At 37.8% G+C, this 27,287-nt stretch overlaps 4 protein-coding genes across 4 annotated transcripts; 3 read left to right on the forward strand and 1 right to left on the reverse strand.

Annotated features, from left to right (window-relative positions):
• Positions 1–417: 417 nt before the first annotated feature.
• LOC147564481 (class V chitinase CHIT5-like) lies at positions 418–2,001 on the forward strand. Its single transcript, XM_086647080.1, has 2 exons — positions 418–1,615; positions 1,840–2,001. Exons 1-2 carry the CDS (start codon positions 514–516, stop codon positions 1,860–1,862), a joined length of 1,125 nt encoding a protein of 374 aa, XP_086503206.1. The 5' UTR covers positions 418–513; the 3' UTR covers positions 1,863–2,001.
• A 6,846-nt stretch (positions 2,002–8,847) lies between these two features.
• On the reverse strand, positions 8,848–12,759 carry LOC147564482 (uncharacterized). Its single transcript, XM_086647091.1, has 4 exons — positions 11,951–12,759; positions 10,616–10,663; positions 9,819–9,881; positions 8,848–9,445 (listed from the first exon to the last, which is right to left on the reverse strand). The coding sequence occupies exons 1-4, from the start codon at positions 12,362–12,364 to the stop codon at positions 9,167–9,169; spliced, it is 804 nt and encodes a 267-aa protein (XP_086503217.1). The 5' UTR covers positions 12,365–12,759; the 3' UTR covers positions 8,848–9,166.
• A 1,856-nt stretch (positions 12,760–14,615) lies between these two features.
• On the forward strand, positions 14,616–18,305 carry LOC147564483 (phenylacetaldehyde reductase-like). Its single transcript, XM_086647102.1, has 6 exons — positions 14,616–15,095; positions 15,569–15,738; positions 16,079–16,270; positions 16,858–17,020; positions 17,318–17,507; positions 18,000–18,305. Exons 1-6 carry the CDS (start codon positions 14,978–14,980, stop codon positions 18,142–18,144), a joined length of 978 nt encoding a protein of 325 aa, XP_086503228.1. The 5' UTR covers positions 14,616–14,977; the 3' UTR covers positions 18,145–18,305.
• Positions 18,306–21,246: 2,941 nt separating this feature from the next.
• Positions 21,247–25,344, forward strand: LOC147564484 (uncharacterized). The gene is made up of 5 exons (XM_086665909.1): positions 21,247–21,302; positions 21,417–21,506; positions 21,934–24,447; positions 24,566–24,656; positions 24,762–25,344. The coding sequence occupies exons 2-5, from the start codon at positions 21,475–21,477 to the stop codon at positions 25,149–25,151; spliced, it is 3,027 nt and encodes a 1,008-aa protein (XP_086522035.1). The 5' UTR covers positions 21,247–21,302; positions 21,417–21,474; the 3' UTR covers positions 25,152–25,344.
• Positions 25,345–27,287: the final 1,943 nt, after the last annotated feature.

A 27,287-nucleotide genomic window follows, 5' to 3' on the forward strand; every position in this document is an offset into this window, starting at 1 on the left:
TCTTAAAGGCGCCCCCTATAACTGTTAAATGTGCCTCTCTCAAGCCATATTTAAGGCCAGCGCCTTTAACACTTACAAGAGGCGTCTTTAACACTCATAGTGTACGCCTTTAACACTTTCCTATCGATTTTGGTGCAGTTATGAGCTTTGAATTACTGACCCATTTGTTGCAATTATATAATGTCGATGTCTGACTGGTTTGGTTCGGCTAATGAATAAGGTTTTAAGAGCACAGACGTACAATATCGGACTGCTAAGCCACCAAATAAGACCAGAATGTTCATTTAAATAAAGACTTGTAGAAAGTCTTCATTTGTTTCTTTTCTGCTACTGTGGTCCATCCACAACCACTCATATTTTGATTTTTCAGACCTGATTTTTTTTTTCCTTTTTCCTCTTTTAAACTCATAAATTTCTATCTTCTTCTATTTCCCCACATTTTCTAATATATATATCATTTGATACAAACAATTAAGCATATCAATATCTTTCTCATTTTCGACATTTTTAATCATGGTCAGAGTACTTCATATCTTCTATGCCTTTCTCTTAACCATCATGATCTCAATGCCTGCAACTCTTTCAATTGGAATAAAGGGTGGTTATTGGCCTTCGTGGCGTGCAGCTTCTAACCCTCCTTCATCTATACCAGCATCTTACTACACTCATATGTTCTATTCATTTGTACAACTCAACCCCACAACTAACCAGCTAGTCATCTCTCAGACAGACGACCAAACGATGCCCGTCTTCACTTCCACTCTTCACTCAAAACAACCCCCAATGAAGGCTTTCTTTTCTATTGGAGGAGGAAATGCGAAAGCAAATGATTTCTCTACCATGGCTTCTAACCCATCTAACCGTCAAAATTTCATTAAATCAACTATTGAGGTGGCCCGGAAGTACGGTTTCGATGGTCTTGATCTTGACTGGGAGTACCCCGCGAATCAACAAGACATGACAAATCTCGGCCTCCTATTCGCAGACTGGCGTGCGGCTGTAAATACGGAAGCTCGTCAAACGAACAAACCTAGACTTCTTATTAGTGCCGCTGTTTATTTCTCGCCCAACTTGATTTTGTTATCCCCAGTCGAAAGAAACTACCCTGCCCAATCGATACGCGATAACGTTGACTTTATCAACGTTATGTCCTACGACTATCGTGGAAGTTGGGACACATCGGTGACAGGAGCTCATGCTTTGCTTTATGACGCGGGACGTAGATATAGTACTAGTGAAGGAATTCAGTCATGGATAAATGCTGGTGTACCTGCACAGAAATTGGTTATGGGGCTTCCAATGTACGCACACACATGGAAATTGAAGGATCCTAGTGTTAATGGAATAGGTGCAGCTGCTGTTGGAGTTGGTCCTGGAGATGCTCAAGGTGTTATGTTGTACTATGAGGTGATTGATTTCAATAAGGCTAATGGTGCAACCGTCGTGTACGACGACAAGACTGTCTCTACTTATTCTTATGCTGGAAATTCTTGGATTGGATACGATGATACCAGATCTATTAAGAAAAAAGTTGAATATGCTAACACAAATCGCCTCGGTGGGTATTTCTTTTGGGCTTTCGGATATGACAAGGATTCCTCCCTAGCCATGGAAGGTATGCTTCTTTACTCGGAAAACTGATCTTTAGTCATAGTTTATGACACTTTAGACTGCTTTCTTGTCTATGCTTTGGGCAAATCACGCCAGTATCGAACTGTTTTGAAAACGAATGCTTTTAGGTTGCATATAATGTGTGTCATATTTTTACTCTTAAATACATTTACATGTTTTGAACTTTTTTTTGTTTTGCTATAATCTTATTAATGTTCACTCTTGCAGCTTCGGGAGCATGGAGAAACTAAACCAGCGGAGTAGTATTTGACGAATTGTTATTATGAATAAAACGATCTAGAATCGTTCCCGCAAATGTTTCAATAATAATGGAACTGAATTGCTTTAATAAGACAAATGCAGTATATAATACATTATTGTTACTTGATTGGCATGTGGTACTGAATCCTGAGATGTTGAATTGTTAATCTTTTGGAAACTAAATTTCCAGGGGGGTAGTGAATTCAGATCCCATCCCCTTTTTGCAGGGAAGCTTTAAAAATACCCCAAAAGGGTTAAAAGGCATCTTTTACTCGCATGCTCCCCCAAAAATTTGGTTTGCCTGAAGTGTCTTTAACCCTTACGCTAGGTGCTTTTCATACTTCCCATACTTGTTGGTTGTTTTAGTCTTCGAGGGGATGCTCGAGTCGACATGGAAGCGATTGATAATATATTTGGCCTTATGGTTCTGTCTTAGGTAATGTATTATCTTTTACGAACAAACAATTCTCCAAATAGGCGGACTAATTTCTATCTAGATTTCTACAATGTTAGATCCCAATCAAAGCAACCCAACAATTAGAGGAAGTGGACATTTCCACAATAGAGGAAGGATTCAAAAATCAGGAAAAAAGACCAATATCTAACATATGCTATATAAGTAAGGTTACTTAGCAGCAATTTGTGATATTAGTCCCGCATTGAGAATGGGCACTCTAACGACCAAGAATATAATGTCTAGGTCTACTCCACTCATTCTCAGTTGCTTTTCAGTTGGATAACCACAAACTTAACACTATTGACTGCTATAGTCGCATGAACGTCTCCTAAAATGGGAGGCATTTGGCATCCAAACCCAATGCCTAACTAGCCACTAATCAACTCCTACTGGTATGTAAATATTCTTCATAGACATATATGACTGCATATCTCAATAACATTCAACAACAGAATGAATATCAAGTCGAGGACAAAAACTAGGTTCAGATAACTCTTAAGGAAGTAGAGTGTGATGCAGCAGCAGGTGCAGGAACTGATTTAGGTCGATAGATGTATGGAGAGCAAAAGTTAACTTATGGCCTCATGGATTCCAATTATGACTACCTAACAGCAATTGCATACACTAATTGTTGTTTTTGTTGTACCAATTCAACGAGTTGAGCTCAGCGAGACGAACACAATGGCGTGCTTGATGTCGGAGTTTGACGATTAGAAACGATTCGAAATCAGCTCTGTTTCCAACAGTAATTCTGGTTGCAGTAGCCAAGTATCAAACGTTCAATAGACTTAGTTGTCCAGGCTCAGCTGTTTTTCTTGCTAGTCTGGGGGCGTTTCCCTTCCTTTTACTAGGGTGATAGAACGCAACCAAATATTACGGCTACGTAACATAGGGGCCTACGCAATGGGGAACTCGGCCAAAATATGACACCCAAAGGGCCCGACACACACAATCATATCTTATCCGAGTTTGAGTTTACCCCGCCATTGCACTTCGAATAGCCGTCTGTAGCATCATAAGGAGCACCTCCCTCTCATCGTACCAAAATGGTACGATACACACGAGGTTGGTATTTCTCAACGTGTTGTGCATAGCACGAAAAACCTTTTGGTACAAGATAGGGTCGTTCACATGAAAGAAGAGAAGAAAGGATTTCTTCTCTTCTTTATCTTTCTGTAGGGGGGAAAGATAAGTAGGTTCTTATGAAAGGAGGGGGAACATTCGGGCGCATTTCTCAAAATACTCCATTGCATCCAGGATCACAAGTGGAACGCTAAGCAGGGGTAGGGAGGCAGCGAGCTTATCAGAGAAAGCCGTTGCGCGCGCTAGTAGCGCGCATCCGTTTTTCAGCAGGCTTCAAAGTGCTAGTTGTAGCGCGCTAGCGCCCTGATAGAGTAAGGCTCTTTTGTGGAATCGCACTCCACGAGCCTTGTCTTCCCTCCAACAACTAGCTCATGTTTCTTGTTCCGGTCGGTCCGACAACGAGGACGCTGCTCCCTTTCGGCATAGTGTTGGCTCCATGTTGGCCCCCCATGGTGTTTTTTTTTTTGGACTACTAGCTAGCTAGGTTTATTACCACCAATAATCAAAATCCCCTTTCATAGTCAATCTCATCATCTCTTTCATTTATACTAGTACAAAACTTAAATATAATAAGGGAAAGGGGTGTGGGGGATTGAACACTCCTTTATCCCTCTGGATCAGTAGCTGCCATTGACTCCTCTCCCACTACCCAACTAAATATACAGTTAGGGCATAGGCTGTACATGGACCCCCTACCCTTCTCCCCAAGACCCCATCTCACCTAACAGCAAACCTAGACATTCACAATTTTGACCTGGAATTTCAAATACACAACTAGGAAGCATCTTTGCTTTTAGGTTTTCTTTCCCTTTGAGAAAGAAAACACGTGTGAAGGGTACTAAAATCATCAGATCTGAAACCCAACATTTTCCAATACTTCAAAAAATACTTTGATTATATTCAATACAATTTTTTCCAAGAAACAAAAACAAGAAAAGATCGATTCGCACAAATTAATAGAAAGGCTAATCGAACAAATAAATAAATAAATTCAAGATATAGGATCAAACAAAATATACTCAATAATAATATGTTCTTAATTAGATACATAAAGATTAAAATTCAAATATTGTATCAACCTGATGATGATGATGATGATTTGGCGGCTTGTTGAGAGAAGCACTATTAGTAAGAAGAGCAGGTGATGTTGCTAGGGATGATAATGATGATGAAGAAGAGTTGTTGTTGTTGTTGTTGTATGATGATAAGATCAAGGTACTTTCACTCCAAGAACGTCTAATAGGGTAAGATAATTTCTTGTTTTTAGGGTTCATGGATTTGAAACAACTAGTACTGGTAGATCTGTGAAGAGCACAACCACAGTTCTTATGATAAGGTCTTCTTTCTATCTCTCCCTCGCATGTTGATATACAACCTTCTAACATGCATCTCATTAATCCTTCTGCTGCTACTGCTCCTGATCCCATCTCTCTCTCTCTCTCTCTTCTATTCTCTCTCTATTTTAGTTAGAGTTTCAGATTTGAAATGAGATCGAGATTGAGATGGGTATCTCTCTCAATGGATCTCTCTCTCTATTTATAGTAGTGGGTTTTATTATTAATTAGACTACTTAGCCTTATTTAATGTTATTGGTTTTAATTTATGTCGGTTAGCCCACCCAATTGAAAAAAGTCAAGAAATGTACTTATGATCAAGGCTTCCAGGGTAGTCAACTCAAAAAAAAATGTCGACATTGAGAGCCATTCATGGACTCTACACTATGTACATTTTTATTCACAATACAAACTCTATAAACTTTCATGGATTGATAATTGACATTGTATATAGCACGCTTCGGATAAAAACTTTTCTATCATTATCGAAATATAAACTTCTTTGAAGATAGGTTTTGTTTTAAGCTCATCTGTGGTACTATTACGGACTCTCAAGAATATATTCCTTTTAATCTTTGTAATTTAGATGACGTTGTAGTTTATTCCAATCTGGTTGAGCCTCAACCTCTACGGCTCTACCTAATTCTGCTCTCCCTTTGCCTTCGATTAGGTCTCCGACGATGTCTAACTAAGGAATTGCGGATAGCACCACTCGAACGCTCAATTAGAGGCGTATTGTACCCTTTCGACCTGTTTGTTCAAGAAATTCTTCATTTTATTTAGGTGATACATGCTTTCCTTTTCAAATTTGCCATCATCGCGTACTCCATTAGTTGATTACATATTTTTAACCGACTAAGACCATACTGTTAGGCTTACGACACTTCCGTTGTCACAACAGAAAAACCAAAACCTTATAGAACTATCTCGGAATCTCCGAAATGACACGAGGCTGCGGAAAAAAAAAATATTAGTTCTCAAAGCCAATAATACATTGTCTTTAAATCCCTTGCTCTTGGTAAGAAATTTATTGACTATAAATGTGTTTACAAACTTAATAACCACTCATATGGTTTAATTGAACGTCATAAAGTACAACTCTTGGCCAAAAGAGTCATCCAGGTTGAAAGACTATCATGACACCTTTGTTGTAGTTGCCAAATTGGTAACTAGCTATTTGCATCTTATCATCCTTTTTGTTATTTAAAGATGGTTTTTGCATCGGTCAGATGTCAATTAGAATGCTTTCCTCCAAGTCGACTTAGATGAGGAAATTTATATGACCATTCATCTAGGCAAGAGTGGTGAAACCAAAGTTTACCGCTTGAACAACTCTCTTTATGGTTTGGAGTAAGTTTCTAGTCTAGGCAACAGTTTGTCAAATTAATCTTTACCCTAAAGATTGAAGGTTTTATCTAAACTTCATAATCATTCTCCTTTTCTATTTGCTCAACTGTCTGAATGTTATTTACATTCTTGTCTATGTAGATGATATCATCACCACTGATAATGACAACAAAGAGGTTCATCATTCTACAACGTCTTGAGAAACAACTTCTCCTAAGAATCTTATAGACGACTAGAATACTTTCTCGGACTACAAGTATCTAAATGACCCAAGGGTACTTTGACTACTTTCGTTGTAAGAGAAAATATAACTTGGATATTCTTCGTGGTATTGGTGTCGTCGAAGCGGAACTGAGTTCATTTGTTATTGAACAACGGATGAATAAACCGTTATCGTCTTATCGACGGACAACACACCATTCATCGACCCAACTTTAATCCATCATTATACATGTCGTCTCTTCTATGTCCTTGTTATTGTGATGTAGTGGTTGTATGCTCACCTCGAAAACCCTATCATTATTTAAAACTGATTTAAGCCTATCACGTGTGGGACTATTCGCACACGCCCCCTCACGTGCGGGGGTGCATGTGTTGTTTTTTAGCCTATCACGTGTTGTGTCTAGTTCAGACATTATATTCTTGGTTGCTAGATCGCACTTCTGTCATGTGAGACTATTCTCACAGATTCAAATCGAACTTGACACCTCTAGGATTTCGAAATGCATGTCCTACCAACTGAGCTATTAGTTGTTGGCCTATGACCGTAAACTGTATCTATGTAATCCCCTCCTAAAAGTAGATAAACAAATCTAAGGCAACCACTTATTTTGTCCGTTTGATAAATCCATTTCCTCATTGTACATTTGTACTCATTCATAAAGTTAACGGCCAAAAAGTAACATAGAAGACAGTTGCACAAATTGGGAAAGAGAGGAGTGTATCTTTGGATTTTAGCAAAAGTCGAGGGAGGGTCAACCAACTCTTCCTTTGTTTGCCACGAAACTGGTGACTTGTTTTTAATTTCGAGTCACCAATATGGAGTTGGAGAATTTTTTGTTTTTTTATCTTTTGCAAATCTCTTAATGCAAGCACATGAAATATTAAAACAAAAATCACATGAGATATACCAAATTAGAGGACCTATTTGGACTTCTTTTATTTTCAAGACTATTCAAGATTCAAACAGGATCTGAAAATATAATAGTAGAAGATTGAACAAGTGGAAGATTCTATATGAAGTTCAAGATCTCTGATTTTCTTTGGATGGTTTGATTTTATTACGTAGATCCAGGAATTTGTGAATGCACCTTTGGTGGGATTTTGAGATCCATTAGAATTAGTCACCATATTCATTAGATTTGGGCGCTGCTAAAAGCACCCAGCCAAACTGCTATTATAGGCTCCTGGAATTATGTAAGCACCAGGCCCTTTCAAGGTTTTAACGTTAAACCTAACGTTTGTCGTTGGCTGATGATTTTTGACTCTCTCCCTCTGAGGAAGAAAATGATTGAAATTAGGATAGACGATCAAGGTTTGGTATTGTTCCAAAAGGTGGAATTTGTGTCGTGGTATTAAGGTTGTGGTTGGTCGGAAAAGTTCTGAGAAAAGTAAGAAATCTATTGCTCGTAAAAACTTCCGCACTTTCTTAGGTCAGGTACTTACATTTTCTGTTTGTGGTACTGATGCTGGTAAATTTTTTTTACTTAAGTGATGCTTCACTATCAGTCTATCATTACACGGGCAGAGTATAAAAACCTCCCATAAACCATTCATTTTTATTACAGTGAGATCTTGAGGATGTTTTACTAGTCAAACATCTTTGGGGAAGTCTCTTGGCTGAATTAGCCATATGTAATGCTTCTTCAGCCTCAGACGTTCTTTTATGCTCATTAGGTTTTCTGGAACATGGTAATTGAATGTAGGACCAAATATTCCGATAGACAAGTTAAATGCAAATCTTCAGATATCTTGGTTTTTTCAGTAGAATAATTTGAGTCTTAATATTTGGATATCGACCGTTGATCTTCAACCTTCTAACGTAATCCTTTTGAAGAACTTGGATCAATAACCTTTCCATTTTAAAACCACATTTTATCTCTTTTTCTAGATGAACCAAATTCAGAAAACTAGAATTAAAAAATTACAGATCAAATAGGTTTGAAGGAGATGGGGTTCATGGACATTTTAAGTTTTGTAGAAGTTGGAATGAAAGATATTTCTTATATGGAGGCCATCCATCTTTGACTCTTTGATCCAAGACAGGTACAAGAATAGCTTTAAAATCCTTTTAAAGCTTTATGGTTTACTCTGACTACAATTTGGCACATTTTGTACACTACAACTTCAAGACCAAATTGGCTCCCAAATGCAACTTTTTAAGGCTATTCTAACACGGTTCGGTCTATAAACACGGCTGCTGCTAATACTCCGGATACAAGCACTCATTGAAGTCATTGGGTAAAATTAAACTTTGAAACATATCATCAATTACTTGGGGAGTAATTTATTGATAATCATATGGGAATTGTTCCGAAAGCTTTCAATAAACTTCTTAGATGTAGAACAAGCAGAGATAGACGAGGGATGAGCAGCCATACCTGCAACCACCCCAGCAAAAGAGAAAGCCTTTTCGTCGGTAGAAGTGAAGGGTGATCCAAGAACTCAGTGAGGGAAGCATTCCAGAATGCACCAACTGGCCAATAAAAGCTGAAATCGGAGCTAAGGTAATAAAACCGCTTGAACAAATTCATATGCTCAAAATAGATATGATTGGAATAAGATTTGGGTCTTCTTCCTCCTCTTCCCAACCCATCAGCGGGATGGAAAGAAGAAATTGAATAATTTGCTGCAACTAGATAACAATATTCTCTAAATGTCTCATAACATTAGCTTCCCAAGAGTAACTAACCACTTGCTCTCCTATAACTCTTCTGCAACCAAAAACTGACTCAAGGTGACCCCACTCTTCATATTTACATTTCAGACCACAACTCTCTATTAATAAAGCCGAGTGCAGCCAGCCAGACCACTGGTGGTGGTGGTGGATCTGATGATTCAAGGTGACCCCTTCTCAGCTCAACCCGTACAAGACATCGCTGCTGCCAGGATCCTCCTCTACTGGCAAGTTTAGATCAGGTAGAGCAAGGAAACTTTGCTGTGACACCACCACAACCTCCTTTTCTGCTTCACAAGACTTCCGATCAAAAATGTTGCGACTTGTTCTCGAGATCTTGGGAGTTTTATAGACATCTTCAACTGTATTTCTGATCTGATTATTACTAGAGTTTGCTTTCTTAGATACCTCGCGAGGTGAAATGATTTCCTTGCGTAATTGAGACTGCAAAGTCCTCTGCAAAAGAATATACAAACATTATTAGTATTTCATGATGAAACTTATTATAAGCTAAAACATTACTTGCTCTAAAAGCATATAATGTTTAGGAACAGGTTATGATTAATATATGCTATCTCATTAATGACAATGAAATATAATAGATCAAGTAAGGTCCATTATTTGCACTTAAGGAACAAGCACGTTAGCTTCTTAGTCGTCTTTCTTTTCGCTCTATTAAGGAAAAGACAAACGCTCTTCAACCTATATTATAGTATTCCTTCCCTTTTAAAGTCACTAACTACTGTACCAAAACATGAAAATCCTGGCAGATGATCCCAATTCGAACATAAACAATGCAAATTGAGAAGGATTTTTTTTACAAAAGTACCTTATTCATATGTGCCTTCTCTTTCGGTAAGAAGCTCTCGTTCTCTTTAAGTTCAGCAAACGTCTGCAACCAAGATAATTATCATTAGTAATTGAACTTTCTTCTCTATGTTAAGTTGTCAACACTACCACAATCATATAGGAGATCACAAGTGATGGGCTCACTTGGAGATCTCAAAACCAAAGTAGGAGATCAAACTGGGCAACAAATATTACAGGACCAACCATGAGTAACTTTTTATAGGTTCGGAAAAACAAATTTTCATACAGATTTTTCAAAATTGTGACCTTACACAAGTTAAATCATTAATTCTTTCAAGTTTTCGTCAGAAATGCAAGAACTTGTAGTATCGATTCTTAAATCATAAGTATATAGGTCCGAAAAGAATAAATGGCATAACATGTACCCAGGGCCACGTGTTAGTAGGCTCCAAATCCAGTGGAGATTTTTTATATATACACATGGTAAACATCCCGTATCCAAACGGATATATCATTTGCTATTTGTATCCAAGAAATTATCTTGAATCGACAAATCTGATTTATCCGATAAAACTGATATCAAAAAATGATTTTAAACACATTTTTTTCGCATAGCTTGTAAACTTCAAAAAAAATATAAATATGACAAACTCTTAGGACTATTTATAACCATTTATTCAAATGTTTTAGATAATTCATATACAACATGATACTTATATATCAGACCGACTAATATAACTTTTGTTTTGGATCGAATCTTATCAAATATGGATAGACCAACAGCTGTATCAGTAGACTAAGTGGAAAGTAGTTTACCTTTCGCTTTCTTGACTTCCTGATGTCTGTTCCAGTTGTAGTGATAAACTGTAGATCAAATTATCAAGTTTAACGAGAATTAACAAAAAATATAAAGCAATCATAAACTTTATCAAGAAAATGGTTTACATTTATTTGCAGTTTTTAGACATTAAATTTGTGAACAAGGGAAGAATAAGCAACATAAGTCTTTCCTCCCGAGTAAGTCAAGGAGGGGGAGGAGAAGAACCACAAGATATGGTACAAGCGGCAAAACGTCTACGCACTTGCACCCCACACATGAAGGTGGGGTTGATGGGTTGTGGTTGGCTGGGTTTACGCTCAGTCCCGCAAACCCAACCTTGTTTTCACACGTAGTACTGCTCCCACACCAAAGGCCATTGACCAGCAACCAAGCCATTATGATTGGAGATTTGGAGTCGAGGGTTTTAAATAGAACACCCCAGATCCTCCATTTGCATCTCTCAATCAATTTGAACCCACAGAAGAAGATCAAGTGCCATCTCTGTAGGTCCACATAGCTGGTCTATGGCCCACAAGGAGATGATCCCATTTATACTCTTCCATTTTAGGCCATATCTTTAGAAAAACTTAAACAATCTCACAAATATAATAGAAATAACAGTAATGGGTGAGACTTATATAAAAGTTCAAATTAAATAAAATAAAGTAATAAATAAAATAAAGTAAAATAAAAAAATCAGATCTCACAAAGATGATCCATAAATGAAATCCCTAATTAAGATCTAAAATAAACTTGATTATCAAGATTCACAAAAGAAAAATGAAAACTTTTAGCCACTACTAAAATTTTGATTAAGAAAAGGAACAAGAAAGAGAAAAAGAGAACCCAGATCGATCTGACGACCGATTAAACTCGAGTTGATCCAATCGATTCCAGTCCGAACCGGTCAACCTTTTCTCTATAACTTGACGAACACGACTCTAGCACTTTCTCAGTTGTCGCTTTCTTTATTTTTAACCGAAAAAGAAGAAAAAACAAGCCCAAAAGATTTAATTTTTCCATGAAAAAACGTAAAATCGATGACGATAATGGACATTCCGATTAAATTCTTAAAATTGGCCGGAATCACCATCCATGCCGTTAAAACTGAAGAAAATCAACTTCAAAATGAGAAAAAAGTAAACTTTGACAACCGGAAAAATCAGAAGGAGACAGAACATAATCAAGTGAGAGAGAGAGGGAAAGAGAAAATTTTGCGATTATTAATAAGGAGAATGAAATTCGAACTTGACGATCACTAACCAATGAGTGAGTCAAGATCCAAATAGATCTGGTTGAGAAAGATAGATTGAGTGAGAAAGTGAACTAACCTTATTAGATCTGGAGTTGTTATGCCAATTCATGAATGGTCGGCTCGACTCTTCGTTAAAATCTCCAGAACCACCACCGGTTCCAGAACCACCACTAATAGATGTACCAGGACTCCATGAAAGTGGAGTAGTCGGACTCGCACTACTCAAATCGGCTTCGATTTTAGCATGAAATCGATTTACCACAACCGATTTATGATTATTATCAATGAATCGGTAAACAGGCAAAGGTCTAGACCGAGGCTTTTTCACACCCCATTTGATTAGTGGATTATCATTTTTGTTATTGAAAACGAAATCAAGACTCTTTTTCTCAGGTAGTGGCGACGGTGATGAGACCTTGAAAAGCATCAGTAGCTCCGCCACCATCCTATCATCGACCATCGCCGATTTAATCCAATCGTCTTTCCTCATAGTTCTTGCTTTCAGATCGATAATAAATCGATACAAGAAAGAGAAAGATTGAGAGAAGGAATTGAATCGTAGAGAGAGAGAGGAAGAAAATGAACCCTAGGAAGAGAGAGAGAGAAGAGAAGTTGAGAAGAGGAAATAGTAGAAGCGGAAGAGAAGGAGATAAATAGATCGAGAAATGGTAGCAAATTGGGGTCTGATAAAAGTATTTATAAGTAGGAGGAGGAGAGTGTGAATGGTGGACTGATATGGTGTATCCAGTAGTAGATTTATAATTTTAACCTAACTTTCGCAGACGCGGGCGGCAATGGCATGATCATGAGAAAACCACTTCTCCTCCCGTACCATTGGTCCACAGTTGGAATTTTGAAGGGTCACCCCCCCCCCCCGGCAGAAATGGTCTTCTGAGGAAGCTACCTACCCTTTTAATGAGCAATTTTGAAGTTGGGGTTAATCCCCTTTTGCCCCCTAAATATGACCAATTCGCCAAAATGATCCCTCATTTTACCTATTGACTTTTTCTTCCCATTTTGGCTTTCTCTAAAAAAATCCTATATTTACCTTCTTTACGAGATTATTTCATCCATGTCCCTTCTCTTTGTTCGTACGTAAAAAAAAAAAAAAGTGTCATCAGCAGTCGTGTGATCAATTATTGGCGGTAAGAAAGAATAAATAAAAATTTTGTTAGATTTTTGTTCTAACACCTTCTCCGAAGAAGTAGAAGGAGGAGGTGGAGAAAGAGAGAGGCAAAAAATGATCGATTGGTGGTTGGAGGAAAATATGAAAAACAATCTTTTTTCATTATCGGTCACCATGAGTTGGTCGATCAGCCGATTATCCAGATATTTTTCTAACTGACGAAGAAATAGAAGGGGAACATGGACGTCCTAATTTTGTAGAAAAGAAAAAAAAAAACGCAAAATTCAAAATCAAATATTAAAATTGATTGATGAAAAACGATATTAAAAACTGCCCACTTTTTAGAAATCAACTTGGTGAGTTTATCATCTTTAGGGGGTAACATGGAATTAACCTTAAATCAATCATACTAATTGACCTATTTTCTTAAGAATCTATTAGGCCAAAATCTATCTCAGGCAAGGAAATAGTCTACTAGGCTAGTTCATACTTAGTGGTGCCTAACGCAGTGTGGCTCATAACACCTTATGGAAAAAAATGACAATATAGAATGACGCAGTCAGTGGTTGGGTTTTGAAACGTTACAGACTCGTTCAGTACGACACGCTAGGAACGGTGGCACATAACAACTTAGGCATTGCTTGGCAGGGCCATGGCATGACACAGGTCCGGTACCATAGAACCAACATGACGCAACCCGTAGCATGCTAGAAACGAATCGTTCAGCCACACGAGGCACATAATGTGCCCACCTTCCACATGGTCCTCTCGGTACAAATAAACTCTTCCATAACCGAAGATTTTGCGAATAAAGTAGGGGGATTTTAAAGGAGCCCTTATAAGGGTTAAAAGCTCCTCCCCAAAGTTTTTTTGAATACATTCCATTAAACGAGAAATACTATTACAAGGTTCAGCAAGGATAACCCGGAAAAATAAAACAATACAAACCAGGACTAAACTGTAATGCGAGTTAGCGACTAGTATGAAAAACAAATTTTACTCGGATACATGGGCCAGCTCCTCTCCAAAATTAATTGGGATGAGGGGCAGTTCCTGAAGGAAAGAGGCATTAACTTTACGAGAGGTGCCTTTAAAACTTCCCACAAAGTAGTGATTGAGGGGTTACATATAATCCCTTCCAAACCGTCTTTCCTTGTACTCCCACTGATCTTTAAGTTGTGAAAAAATAGAGGGTGCTACTAAATACACCTGTCTTTTGTGCTATAAACAAGTGATTTATGAGTATGACGAAAGGTTGATGAAAATTAATCCGAACACTTTATAAGCGCAGAGATTTTAAGTGTTGTTTTATACAATATATTTTTTCCCCTAAAAGAATTTAGTAAATAATCAACTAGAGTTCTTGTAAGAGATTTTCAACCAAACAAAAAATTCTAGTGAGGTTTATAAACATTCTTAACTCACTACATGGTGTCTGAATGTTTCATGTGTAAGTGGACAAGTATTTGTTAGATTCAGAGATTATAGAATTTTTGAAAAACAGCCCAGGTGCTAATAGAGCTGTCCACTTATTGTATAAAATCCCAATGCTTTTAACACCACCCAAAAAGTTTCAACAAAAAAAAAAAAAAAAAACACCACCCAAAAATAGTTTGTCCTCTAATTTAAAGTCAATTGTGTCAAATTCCATTGACACAAAATCTTCATACTCTAGTCTTGGCTTGCCCCAAAACAACAATCTTAATAGGGTTAGTATTTCAGAAGATAAACAACCACCCATTGGTTGAGAGGTACCTAACCAACTGAACTAACTACACACATTAATACACACATGGATAAATAAGGGTTTAATTAGAATCAGAAAAAAGTTAATCATCTATTAAAAAATTCAGAGCTTTTAAGTTTGGGATTATCTAGTAGTGGGTAATCATATTTTAGGTCTAAACTATAAATTGGTCATCCTAATCCGATGGTATCTTTCTGTGTCGCAAAGGAAGATTGATTGATTGAGAAAGAATGAGTAGAGAGGGGAAGGTTGTAGCAGTGACAGGGGGATCAGGGTACATAGCTTCATGGCTAGTGAAGTTTTTGCTGGAGAGAGGTTATACTGTCAAGGCTTCTGTTCGAGATCCATGTCTGTAAATTCCCTTATTACCTCTGATGATGATTTTAAAACTTCTGAATTTCATGCCTTTTTATGCTGTTTTTGTTTTCTAGTCTTTAATATCAACAAATTTTGGTATATAATAATTGACCTAAATCCCCTCTACAAAGATATAACAGATCATTAATTTGAGTGTGATTTGAATTCCCAATTGTTTGTTATTAGGGTTCTTTAGAGAACATTTTGTTTTTTCTCTTATTAGTTTAATTTGACTCTTTTTGAATACCCAAAAAACAGCCATTTCAAATGAGTCATATATCACGAGTCTGACAAAAACAATCAGTCTGATAGGGGTAATTTAACAAACAATCATAGCACGTAAAATTCAATAAATGCAACAGTTGAAGTTGGGTTTAATAGCAGAAGCTTGGTTCCTAATGACAACACAAAACTTTGTTGTTTTTGTTATTTTATGTTTCGGTATTGTATATGTGACATTGCAGGTGACCCGAAGAAGACGGAGCACTTACGTGCACTTGATGGAGCTAAAGAAAGACTTCAATTACTTAAAGCGGACCTATTAGAGGAAGGGTCCTTCGATTCGGTAGTTGATGGGTGTGAAGCTGTTTTTCACACAGCTTCCCCGTACTTTCATGTAGTCACTAACCCACAGGTTAGCTCTATTTATCCGACTGTGAACCTGATGATCAAAATTTCAAATGGTTATCTACTTCTTGTATATGAATTTCATTTGAATTTGAGATTTAGAATATTCGTTGACAAACCTACCATAAAGTTAGAATTTATAGAGAGACTCTTGTGGGAGAATGATCTTTTTCATTGAAATAAGTTTTCACATACTCGTCATTTGTAAGAGGCACCAAATCACGGTTGCTGTGTTGTGATAAAAATTCAACCTAGTTGTTTATCCTAAGGTTCCTCATTTGAAGTTTCAGTCTTTGACCTTTCGATCTGTGTTGCGTCCATTAAATTTGGAAGTATCAATTTTTCAGGCTGAGTTACTCGATCCTGCAGTTAAAGGGACACTGAATGTTCTTCGATCCTGTGTGAAAAATCCATGTATTAAAAGAGTGGTTATGACATCCTCCATGGTTGCTGTTGCAAATACTGGACGAACATTGGGTCCTGAAGTTGTAGTTGACGAAACCTGGTTCTCTGATCCTGAATTTTGTAAGCAATCGAAGGTATACATTACCTATTTATTTTTTGTAGTCTTATCTTCCAGCTCTGTAAAATTGATTGGGATGATGATCTTTTTCAGGATCAAATTTAAGGTGTTTACTCTTTTTTTGTTTTCAGTAGTTTTCACTCTGGCATTAGGAATTAGTAGTTTTTATAAGTAGAGATCTCTTTAGCTAAGTAGAAAGGATCGCGAGTAAGTTGCTTTGTCCATAAGGTTCTTCGTTTAGCTCTCAAACAGAAAGCTATTTACCATTTTTAAACTACGAACTATCTTGTTTCACTAGGAAACATGATTTTATACCCAAATTCGACCACGGAGGAGTTTAAACTAACACCTGTATATCTTGTATTGGACTAGGTATCTCCCGCGCCCTGCGGGCGCGGTCAATCCCGTCGGGCTTACGCCAGTCGTGGACGAAACTTTCATAGTACAAGCACATAGGGTTCAAGCATTCGCTCGGATGCATGTACTACGTTGTCTACGTAAATCGCCGTCTGATGTCACACGGACCAAGCGAAAACCTAGACGTGTTAGCACTTTTTTCGCCTATTTTCTGCCTTGTTAATGGATTTTTTGGTTTCGTGATAGCTCTGGTATGCACTTTCAAAGACCTTATCTGAAGACATTGCTTGGAAGTTTGCTAAAGAGAATGGGATTGATATGGTTACAATAAATCCTTCCATGGTAATTGGTCCTCTTCTACAACCGTCTCTTAATACAAGTGCGGAAGCTATTCTAAACCTAATCAAAGGTAGATTTCATTCATGATAAAGGTTTTCTTTCAAACACTAACTCATGGTATAAGTTGTATGTCGCCTCACCTCGTACTTGTACGTGGGGGTTAGAATATAGATGTTGATGAATATGGTCTCTTCAATTTTACCAGTTAAACCTAAAAACGACATGTTTCCAGTAGAAGCCCAAATAGTCCAAGTTGGACAAACTTCTTGTGTTTTTTGCAACCGAATCTTTAATGTATCCTGAAGTTGTCTTTCTTATACATACTGCATATGTGATGCCTCTGAGTTTAAATTTTTATCCAACGCAGGAACGACTAATACGTTTCCTAATGCATCCCTAAGATTGGTTAATGTCAAAGATGTCGCATATGCACATATTCTAGCGTTCGAGACTCCTTCTGCAACTGGAAGATACTTGCTAGTCGAACGAGTTGTACACTATTCCGAGGTTGTGAGCATCTTACATGACTTGTACCCTCAAATAAAGCTTCCTAACAAGTAAGTCTCTGGCATTTATTCCTTCTCTTAGTACACGATTTTCTTAGTGTTTACCAAATGCAAAAACAGCCGTTTCGAGATATGCATTTTTTTAGCAGGTTACTTTTTTGATGAAATTTGGCGTGTCGATACAGTGTTAATCAACCCAATTGCTTGTAAAAATTTACAAGCTTAACTTTTACAGAGATACAGTGTTAGAGTAGTTGTATCTATTACATATGCACCATAGAAGTATATAATGTCTAGGAAAATAGTCAACGACATACAACACCAAAAGTAACACAGGGAAGAATATGCCCTTAACATACCAATTACTCACATAGTACTGTATCGTGTACCAGTACCCATACCAAGTACCAGAGCGATCTGCATTTTGGTTAACATTTTTCTTACTTATGAATGATATTGCTGATTTTTGCCACGTTCCCTTCACCATCGCTACAAGTGGAAGAGAAGAATAACCATTGCTGCTGCTACTTATCTTGTTGGCAGGTGTGCAGATGAGAATCCTTTTGTACCATCCTACAAGGTAAACACAGAGAGAACAAAAAGCTTGGGGATTGACTTCATTCCTCTGCAAATTAGTCTGAAGGAAACTGTTGAAAGCTTGAAAGAGAAGACATTTATCAGTTTATGAGCCCTTATTAATAAGGTATATATCACATATATAACCTATATGAATCGTTCGATACATGGAAGAAGTATAATTATATGTGATGTAATATATTCATCTTGTCAATCGATATGAACTAATAAAAATTACTACATGCCAAATTTCATGGTAAATAAGTTTTTTTTATAGCTTTTCTTTTTTAATGTTTAGGACTGTCAGTTAGGTATATTTATCAGTTAGTGGCAGTCACTTCTTTAGGTATAATGTGAGATTATGCATTGGGAAATTAGTGTTGTTCAAATAAAGAAGTAAAACTTCAAGTTTCTGCCATTTTAATTCACTCTGTGGGTTACGGTTGAAATAACGAAATTGACAATAATTTTACAAATTCGTGCTAAAATAAATAAGAGAAGACTATCGAGGAAGAGTTAATAAAACAACTGCAACTTTTTATGTGTTTTATAACATTATTTTAGAGTATACTTTGGCTCACTTTACTTCAACTTTGCAAATTGCAATTAAAATCCAAACCCTTTGACATGAAGCTTAGAATTATTTCAATGCCCCTCAATTTAACCTGAAATGATGAATGAAATAGAGAAATAGGAGATGCTTGTCTTTACTTCGTGAAAAGAATACTCCCTCAGTCCCAAAATGAATGACTTATTTTGAAAACTCAACTTTTTAAGGGAATATCATTTTTTTTTGGAAGTCGACTACGATCTACGTATGTCGTTATATTTGGCATTGATACATCAAAAATGTGATACGCTCAATAACTGCCCACTCAAACTGAAACAAGACCGGGCCTATAGCCCAACAAGACAATGGCCTAAAGCCCAAATACATTATTTACACCCTAACAATCCCAAATCGAATAACCAAAGATTCCACCTTCTCTGGGATTCGAACCTGGGACCTCCAGGGTTTTCTGGAGTTTATGTCAACACCTTGGAACCACTTGGGCTACCAACCGTTGACTTAATGCCCAGTAAAATATTCAAATTTCCTCATTTAGAAACAAAAGCGGTTCCACCATAGTCAAACTTTGAAAAAACCTTGTCCGAGCTGGGCACTCTAGCATCTCCCTAATATTTTTCCGGGTATTAAGCTCAATTGTCTTTCAACAAAGAAAAAAAGGCCCGTTGTACAGTTACTCGTCAGTTTTTTAATGAGTCTCTTGATGGAGTTGGTCCCACTATAGTTGTTGGCTCTTTCATCCTTCTGATAGCATCTCCACCGCGGTGTCACGAACAAAAGAGCGATTCGACACCATCACTCCAAAGCTCGTGCAACACGTATGCTCAAGGGCGGAGCCAGGATTTGAAACTATACATGACTAGCCTAAAATTTCTATACCTAAATTTCTTCTTACGGTAAATATATAATCGTCTAAAGCAACATGCAAAGGCAACTTTTAGTGTCAAAGTAAAGTTTTGCATCATTATTGTCACAAACCACATATGCAATTACCTCATTTAAAGTTTAATTGTAGATCATTTCGAAAAATGAAAAGTAAGAACATACGTATTAAGAATGCGAAAATCGTTCGTTGTAATCTCGAACAAAATGCTCCCGAGAGTTCCACCAAGGCAAGGGAGGTCAGTTACCACCATAATTGGGTCATTCTTGTGGGCCAAAAATTATGGGCGTGACAAGACGCTCAACCTACATGGGCAGGCTGGGTACGGGCTCGAACGGGTTGTTCTTATGACTCCTCAACGAGATTTACATGTGCCACTGGTGATTGTGGTTCGGAGCAAGTCTCTTGCGATGGTGCAAGAAGTATCCCATCGACCAGTCTAATAAAACTCACTCTTGGAAGTGGTACTACTACAAATTTTTACGAGATTAGTCTGGTCGATGGTTTCAATATTCCTCTTTTGATCACACCACGAGGTGGGTCAGGTGCTTGTACCTAGTTGTGCTGCCGATGTAAATACGGTATGTCCAATTGGGTTTCTAGTGAAGGCTATAAATGGAAAACCCATAGCTTGTAAAAGTACTTGTGTAGCCCTAAAAGAACCACAATACTGTTGCATGAGCATTTAACACGCCACAGACGTGGCAGCCCACAAAGTACTCGGTTGTTTGCTTCATGAAAGTGATATACAAACTTCCACTGTTTCTGCATATGTCATGTGTTAATATGCTATGTGTTATGTGTTAATTGTAATGTACTCGGATATTCCCTTTCTCTCTCTAGTTCCCTCACGACATTAATTGGTCTGATTGTAATGTGCTATGTGTCATGTGTTAATGTGCTATGTGTCGTGTGTGTAATTTGTTTCTCTCTCTAACTCACCTATATGATTCTACCAATGATTACCTATAATATTATGTATATGTTTTCTTTTTCTTATAATTTGTTTCATTTTGCCCTAGATTTCAAGGTCAGATTTAGGTTGCTAGATTGCTTGTTATTTTGATGTGGTTTACTACTTAGGTTTGATTTTACCTTATATTATTGATGATAACTAAAGCATGTCTCTTGCGATGGTGCAAGAAGTGTCCCATCGACCAGTCTAATAACACTTACTCTTGGAAGTGGTACTACTACAAATTAGAAGTTCCACTTTTTGTATTCTTCAAACTTGCGATGGTGCAAGAAGTGTCCCTAGGTCAATGTTAATATGGAAACGAGATGAGAATGTTTGCTTCATGAAAGCAAGGTGATATAAAATTAGAAGTTCCACTTTTTGTATTCTTCAAACTTTTTGTGTTGTCGAAACAATATCAGGAATGGAGGAAGAAAGAGTACATAAAAGAGATGGTTGTTTTGAAGAAGGATGAATAACTTGCATCATGAAAAGATTAGACCCTATACCTATTCTAGAAAAATGGAAGAAATTAATAAAGGGTTAATTTGACATTGACCCCCATTTATAATGTGATATTAGGACTTCACCCCCAAAATCAAAACTGTTTAGGCGTTAACCCCCAATGGCCCTTTTTCCGTCTTTTTCACGTTAAGTGGTTCGTGTGTGAATCACACGCGTGATTCGTGACCAAACTGCCCCTCGTACCTTCCCCCTCTAATCTAACGGACACCATCTCATCTCTCGATCAACGGTCCAGATCTGATCGAGAATTTTTTAATGTATCAAATCAAAATTCCAACTGCCTACTACCCGCGAGAAACCGAAAGGGTTCTGAGTTCCATCTCTTCCTCATCGAACCAGGTAAACCCTAATCTCATTTTCAGCTCGATCATCATGATTCCAAACGAAATCGTTAGGGCTTTCTTCTTGAATCACTTGTAAAGTATTTTCCTCATGTGATTTTTCCCTTTGCAGCTCGTTTTGATTGAAGAAATAGCTTTCTCTCTCTAGCCCTAAGGCTGAACTACCATCAATGGATAGAGGACGAAAGTCCAACATTCCTTTGTAAGTACTTATCAACCTAACTATAATCTTATTTAGCATATATATTATGATGGGTTTACTGTGAAATAGCTTAAATGTTCATAGAAATGGCTAAATGTTCATACACAAGGTTAAATGTTCATAGAAATGGCTAAATGTTCATAAAAACCATTTCTTACACTCTGTTTCTCTTAGATGTATATCATAGAAGGGTTTTAAGACACTTTCCATTATATCATATAAGGGTTTTTAGGCTCTGTTTATGTTTTTTAGGCTCTGTTTAGGGTTTTTAGTCTCTGTTTGGTATTTTAGGCTCAATTCATATTATTGTGTCTCATATTCTTGTCATATAAGAGTCTGGTTCTTTTGTCAAGAGTCATATAAGACTCTGCTTCATGTACTTGTTGTTTTTTTATGATTATATGCTATCATTTGTTCATGTCTTTAGGCCTAGCAGAGAACTTGGCAAAAGAATGTTGGTGGTAAATTATGATGGTCATTGGAAAAGCTATATTTTTCCTAAAAAACATTATTGGACTTGTGAAGACTATATGAGTGGTAAAATTGCCTTAATTCCAAATGTTGATGGTGATGAGCTTAACATAATTGACTTGGTTCAAGGGATGGTAAGTAGGGACAAAGATCTAGTTGGGCATGACATGACCTTTTTTTACTTGAAAGAGGGTATTATCTGTAAAGTTGTTAAAGAAGCAGATTTGCTAACATGGTGGATTGAAGGGGACCTTCAATCAAGAGGTAGAGCACAGTTGTTTCTTGAGCACAATCCACCACTCATCTCAACTCCAGTTGGACAGGGTATAAAAACAGTGAAGAAGAGGACCCCTTGCTTACTGAGTTCTAGTGGTGTTAGGAAGAAATTATATCAAACATCAAGTCCTGCCAAGGATAAGATTGAGGTCAGTCAAGTTGAGGTCAGTCAAGTTGAGGTCAGTCAAGTTGAGGTCAGTCAAGTTGAGGTCAGTCAAGTTTCTAGGGTGGAAGAACAGAGCAACACAGTTATTGATTTGGTTGGTAGTCAAGATGTGGCAAAGAGTGGAAGAAAGGATAAGGGAAAGAAGAAAGTTTATGATGTCAACTCAGAGTTTGTTGATCTTATTGAAGAAGAGTTAGATGATATGCCCAACTTGGATGGTATTGATCCCAATGAACCAGAGTCCATTATAGAACCAAATTTGACAAATGAAAGTAATGTGACTCTTGAACCTCAAATCCCTCAAGACCCTCAGACTGAGGGTGTGCCAGATGAGTTGGATGATCTCCCTGTAGAAGATAGTTATCTTAGTTATAATTCATCAAGTGATGATGATTATGACCCAAGTAAGGACAGTGAACAGATTGAGGAAGAAGCAGATGTAGAATTAGATGAAAATGGTTATAGGCCAAGAACTCAAGAGTTTAATGAGTTTGTGCAACAGTCAGCCAACATTTACACCAATGAAGACTCTTTGGAGCACCAAAGGCCTGAACTTGCAAAAGATGTGCTAACAGTAGGGCTTATGTGGGACAATATACATGAAGCTAGGAAGTTTTTGAGAAGATATGTTGTTGATCAAAGATTTGAGTACAAATACAACAAAAATGAGGAGTACAGATTAAGAGCCAAATGTGTTAATGCAGGCAGTGGTTGTCCTTGGTTCTTCTATGCAAGGAAGAGTGTAAAGGACAAAGGCACAATTGTTCTGAAACAACTTGATAATAACCACACTTGTGAGCATAACTCTAACTTGAAGAACAAAATGGCTGATTGTATGTTTGTAGCTCAAGTTTTAGAGGAAACAATTAGAACACAGAAACCAAAAAACTTTAATCCCACAAACATCAAGGCTGCAATGTGGAAAGAGTTTACAGTGGAGATAAGTTATTGGACTGCTTGGAGAGCTAGGTCCATAGCTCTTGAGAGGATATTTGGTAACTATGAGGATGGTTACAAAATGGCACCTGCCATGTGCATGAACTTACTTGCTGCTAACCCTGGCTCTATGGCTACATGTGCAAGGTCTGATTTTGACCATACTTTCAAAAACTTGTGCATTGCATTTAAGCCATTTTTAGATGGTTTTGTGAAGGGTTGTAGGCCTGTTATTGGGTTGGATGGCTGCTTCTTGAAAGGGAAGTATGGTGGTGTGTGTTTGTCTGCAACTGCCTTGGATGGGAATAATGGGTTGTATCCATTGGCCATCTACATCTGCAAGTCAGAGAGCTTTGAAACTTGGTATGACTTCTTAAGACAACTAGGTGAACATGTAAGAGTGCATCCAAAATTACTGACTTTTATCTCTGATAGGCAAAAGGGGTTGATAGAGGCTGTTGCACAACTATTTCCTAACAATCCTCATAGATTTTGCTTTAGGCACATGTATAAGAATTTCAAGAAGTCTTATGGTGGTCAGGATCTTATGCATTTGGCTTGGGGTGCAGCCAAGGCATATAAAAGAGAAGATTATCAATTGTGGGCAGATCAGTTGAAGAAAGACAATGAAGCTGCATATCTTTGGTTACATAGGTGTGAAGTTAGTTCATGGAGTAGAGCTTTTTTTGATCAAGGAACTAAGTGTGAGCATATTACCAATAATCTTTCAGAGAGCTTCAATAGTTGGATAGGAGACTTGAGGGACTTACCATTGTCATCTATGATAGATAAGTTTCACTTGATGATGATGTCTTTGCTATATGAGAGAAGGAAAACAGCTAGACAGTGGGATCCCAATGGGATTGTACCAAGAGCCAAGAGGGTAATAGATGGGTATCAAAAGAGCATAAGCAAGTTTAGAATCCAAGGAGCCAGTGACCATCTTTTCAATGTGTATGAGGTGAATACTGCAAATAGATGGACTGTGAACTTGGCTAACTTGAGTTGTTCCTGTTGTGTATGGGATCTTACTGGAATCCCATGCATTCATGCTGTCCCTATCATCATGCAAACTAGGAGACCATGGGCAGAGTAAGAACTTATAACTATAACTTATAACTTTTTTGACAATTCTTTAACCATTTGTAGTTTAAGATTACATTACAACATGTGTAAACCTTTTTAACATTTCTTATAACTTCATTGATAGATATTGTAGTGATTATCACAAGGTAAGTACTTACCTAACTGCATATGGTGGATTTATAACTCCAATGAAGCAAAGCAAAGACTGGGGTGAAGTAAGTGTTGTTAATGATTGCCTTTTTCTTTGATGAATATTACTTTGTTATTTGCTTAATCTTAACCTAATGATTGTTTATGTGATGTGTTGGTGGTGTTTGTAGTCAATGTATGAAGTGCTTCCACCCATCATAGTTAGGCCAGCTGGGAGGCCAAAGAAGCAAAGGAGGAGAGGTGTAGATGAAGGACCTTCCAGCCAAAAGAAGCCAAAGAAGTGCAAGAGATGTGGTGGTGTGGGTCACAACAGTAGGACCTGCAAGGGTGGTCAATCACAACCACAAAGACCCCCACCAACTCTGCCTAGGGGAATGAATGGTGCTACACCATCTACACAACAGTCCACCACCACTCAGCCATCAACATCCACAACCCAACCATCAACATCCACTGCAAATCCAGGATGCAGGACATTCTTTGGCAGGTCACCAACAATACCAATGAACCAAGTGTTTAGGCCTTCTAAGTTACAACCAAGAAAAGCAGGGAAGAAGTAATTGTTGGGTTTATCATTTTGATCATTTTGTGAAGAACATACTTATATATTTTGCTCTTTTTTTTATGGAAATATGGTTATGTTTAGATAGTTGCTCATTTTGTGAAGAACATTAGATGGGGTTTATCATTTTGTGAAGAACAGTAGGTTGGGTTTATCATCATTTTGTGAAGAGCAGTATGTTTGAAAACTAAGGAAGATGTGTTAGGTATCTAACAGGAACTATGTTAAGTCTTGTTAGGTTTATGTAACATGTACTTTTGGAGCTATAAAAGTTGGTTATGTTTTGAATCTTAGTTTTTTTGTAAAGTTCAAACCTTTTGAATGTGAGTTGCTACAAATGTCTAATCTTTAACTTCTAACTTATTCAAAGTTTATCATCTTCATACATACATACTTGAGTACCCTACATACTTCAAAGTTTCACATTGTTAAACTTGTTACAAAACTCTTCAAGAGTAGTTGTTATCACTATTTGAGCTTGAGAATGGTTACTTTGCTTCTGTCCTTGGTTGTTATTCATCGGGCAATCTTTCTTCCAGTGACTTGGATCTCCACAACCATAGCAACCCACTACTCGATGTTGTTTCACACGTTGAGTTTGATATTCAAGCATGGCTTCATCTAGCCACTGAAAAGAGTCACATTTGAGGTATTGGCATCTCAAATACTTTCTTCCGGGGTTTCTTGAAGTACTCGACACCATCACTTTTCGAATGCCATCACAATTTCTCTTCGTACATGCGGAGTAAAGAAAGGGGCAATTTAGAGCTACATGACCCTTCATCTCACAAATTTGACACATGACTTCCTGAAAAACGAAAATTGCACATAACAGTTGAGATAACACCCCACTGTAAATAAGATAATTAGGGAAGGACCCCCAACCGAAAATAGAAGATATCAGTGTATACCTCAGATGATGAACTACACTTAGCTCCTCCTGCCATGGTTTTCGAAACAATGAACACAATTTAAGGTTTCAACCCTCCCAAAACTTCATCATCCATCGATTGAATCTCTTGCCTTTTATAAGCTTTTAGGGTTGTTACCGTTGGGAGCTTTTGGGGGTAGTGTTGGGAAACATAATTCAACAGCTATATTGAATTATTAAATCTGGACCGTTGATCGAGAGATGAGATGGTGTCCGTTAGATTAGAGGGGGAAGGTACGAGGGGCAGTTTGGTCACGAATCACGCGTGTGATTCACACACGAACCACTTAACGTGAAAAAGACGGAAAAAGGGCCATTGGGGGTTAACGCCTAAACAGTTTTGATTTTGGGGGTGAAGTCCTAATATCACATTATAAATGGGGGTCAATGTCAAATTAACCCATTAATAAAATCAGCTCGTTATTAATGATAATTAATACTAGTATTTGTTCTTGATTCACCATATAACCACCACTCTGTCTTTAAACCCTATGGGCAAAAGGTAAACACATAACTAGAAGCACTGGAACAAGCAGATATGCTCATTTGATCATCGAATATATAGCTGAATGCTTCAGGACGCGCATTCTTAAAGATTTTCGCATACTTCGTGGGCTGACACGTCTCTGGCGTGCTAAATTCTCCCGTGCAACAGTATTGTGATTCTTTGAGGGCATCACAAGCGCTTTTACAACCGATTGGTTTTCCGTCTACAGACTTGACCAGAAACTCGACCGGACAAACAAAATTCACATCAACAGCACAACCGGGCAAAGAACAACCACCCGACCCACCTCGTGGTGCGATCGATAGTGGTACGTTGAACCCATCTACAAGATTAATAGCGTAAAAATCTGGAGAAGTATCGTTCCCAAGACTTAATTCTATTCGAGTGGCAGGTGCAACACCTTCTGCACCATCGCACGGGACTCGGCCAGAACCACACTCACAAGTTAGACATCTAAATGTTGCAGATGAGTCGTACGAACAACCACTTCGAGCCCAAACGGAGCCTCCCCATATAGGCTGAGCAGATATTGACGATGATTGCCCTGTTTTAAGCTGGAATCCGCTGGATGACAGTGGGGGCCCTGTGGCCGTAGCGGTAGCTGGCCATTATGTGTAGTTACAGTTGTTAGTGAATGTAAGATTCACGAACAGTACTCCATATAACGCATGGAGAAGAATTAAAAGCAATGCAAA

Source organism: Eschscholzia californica, unplaced genomic scaffold (genome assembly GCF_041429995.1).
Source record: "Eschscholzia californica isolate CP2 unplaced genomic scaffold, dmEscCali1.0.p SCAF_1, whole genome shotgun sequence".
Classification (NCBI taxonomy): domain Eukaryota; kingdom Viridiplantae; phylum Streptophyta; class Magnoliopsida; order Ranunculales; family Papaveraceae; genus Eschscholzia; species Eschscholzia californica.

Bases quoted from the DNA above. Each gene is read 5' to 3' on its own strand.
- LOC147564483 (XM_086647102.1), top strand. From the start codon at position 14,978: ATGAGTAGAGAGGGGAAGGTTGTAGCAGTGACAGGGGGATCAGGGTAC. The intron at 16,271-16,857 runs GTATACATTACC...GTTTCGTGATAG, and splicing joins AATTTTGTAAGCAATCGAAG to CTCTGGTATGCACTTTCAAA. The intron at 17,508-17,999 runs GTAAGTCTCTGG...TCTTGTTGGCAG, and splicing joins CAAATAAAGCTTCCTAACAA to GTGTGCAGATGAGAATCCTT.
- LOC147564481 (XM_086647080.1), top strand. From the start codon at position 514: ATGGTCAGAGTACTTCATATCTTCTATGCCTTTCTCTTAACCATCATG. The intron at 1,616-1,839 runs GTATGCTTCTTT...TCACTCTTGCAG, and splicing joins TTCCTCCCTAGCCATGGAAG to CTTCGGGAGCATGGAGAAAC.
- LOC147564484 (XM_086665909.1), top strand. From the start codon at position 21,475: ATGGATAGAGGACGAAAGTCCAACATTCCTTT. The intron at 21,507-21,933 runs GTAAGTACTTAT...TCATGTCTTTAG, and splicing joins CGAAAGTCCAACATTCCTTT to GCCTAGCAGAGAACTTGGCA. The intron at 24,657-24,761 runs GTAAGTGTTGTT...TGGTGTTTGTAG, and splicing joins AAAGCAAAGACTGGGGTGAA to TCAATGTATGAAGTGCTTCC.
- LOC147564482 (XM_086647091.1), bottom strand. From the start codon at position 12,364: ATGAGGAAAGACGATTGGATTAAATCGGCGATGGTCGATGATAGGATG. The intron at 9,882-10,615 runs GTAAACTACTTT...TCTTGGTTGCAG, and splicing joins GGAAGTCAAGAAAGCGAAAG to ACGTTTGCTGAACTTAAAGA. The intron at 9,446-9,818 runs GTACTTTTGTAA...ATTCTTTTGCAG, and splicing joins AGAAGGCACATATGAATAAG to AGGACTTTGCAGTCTCAATT.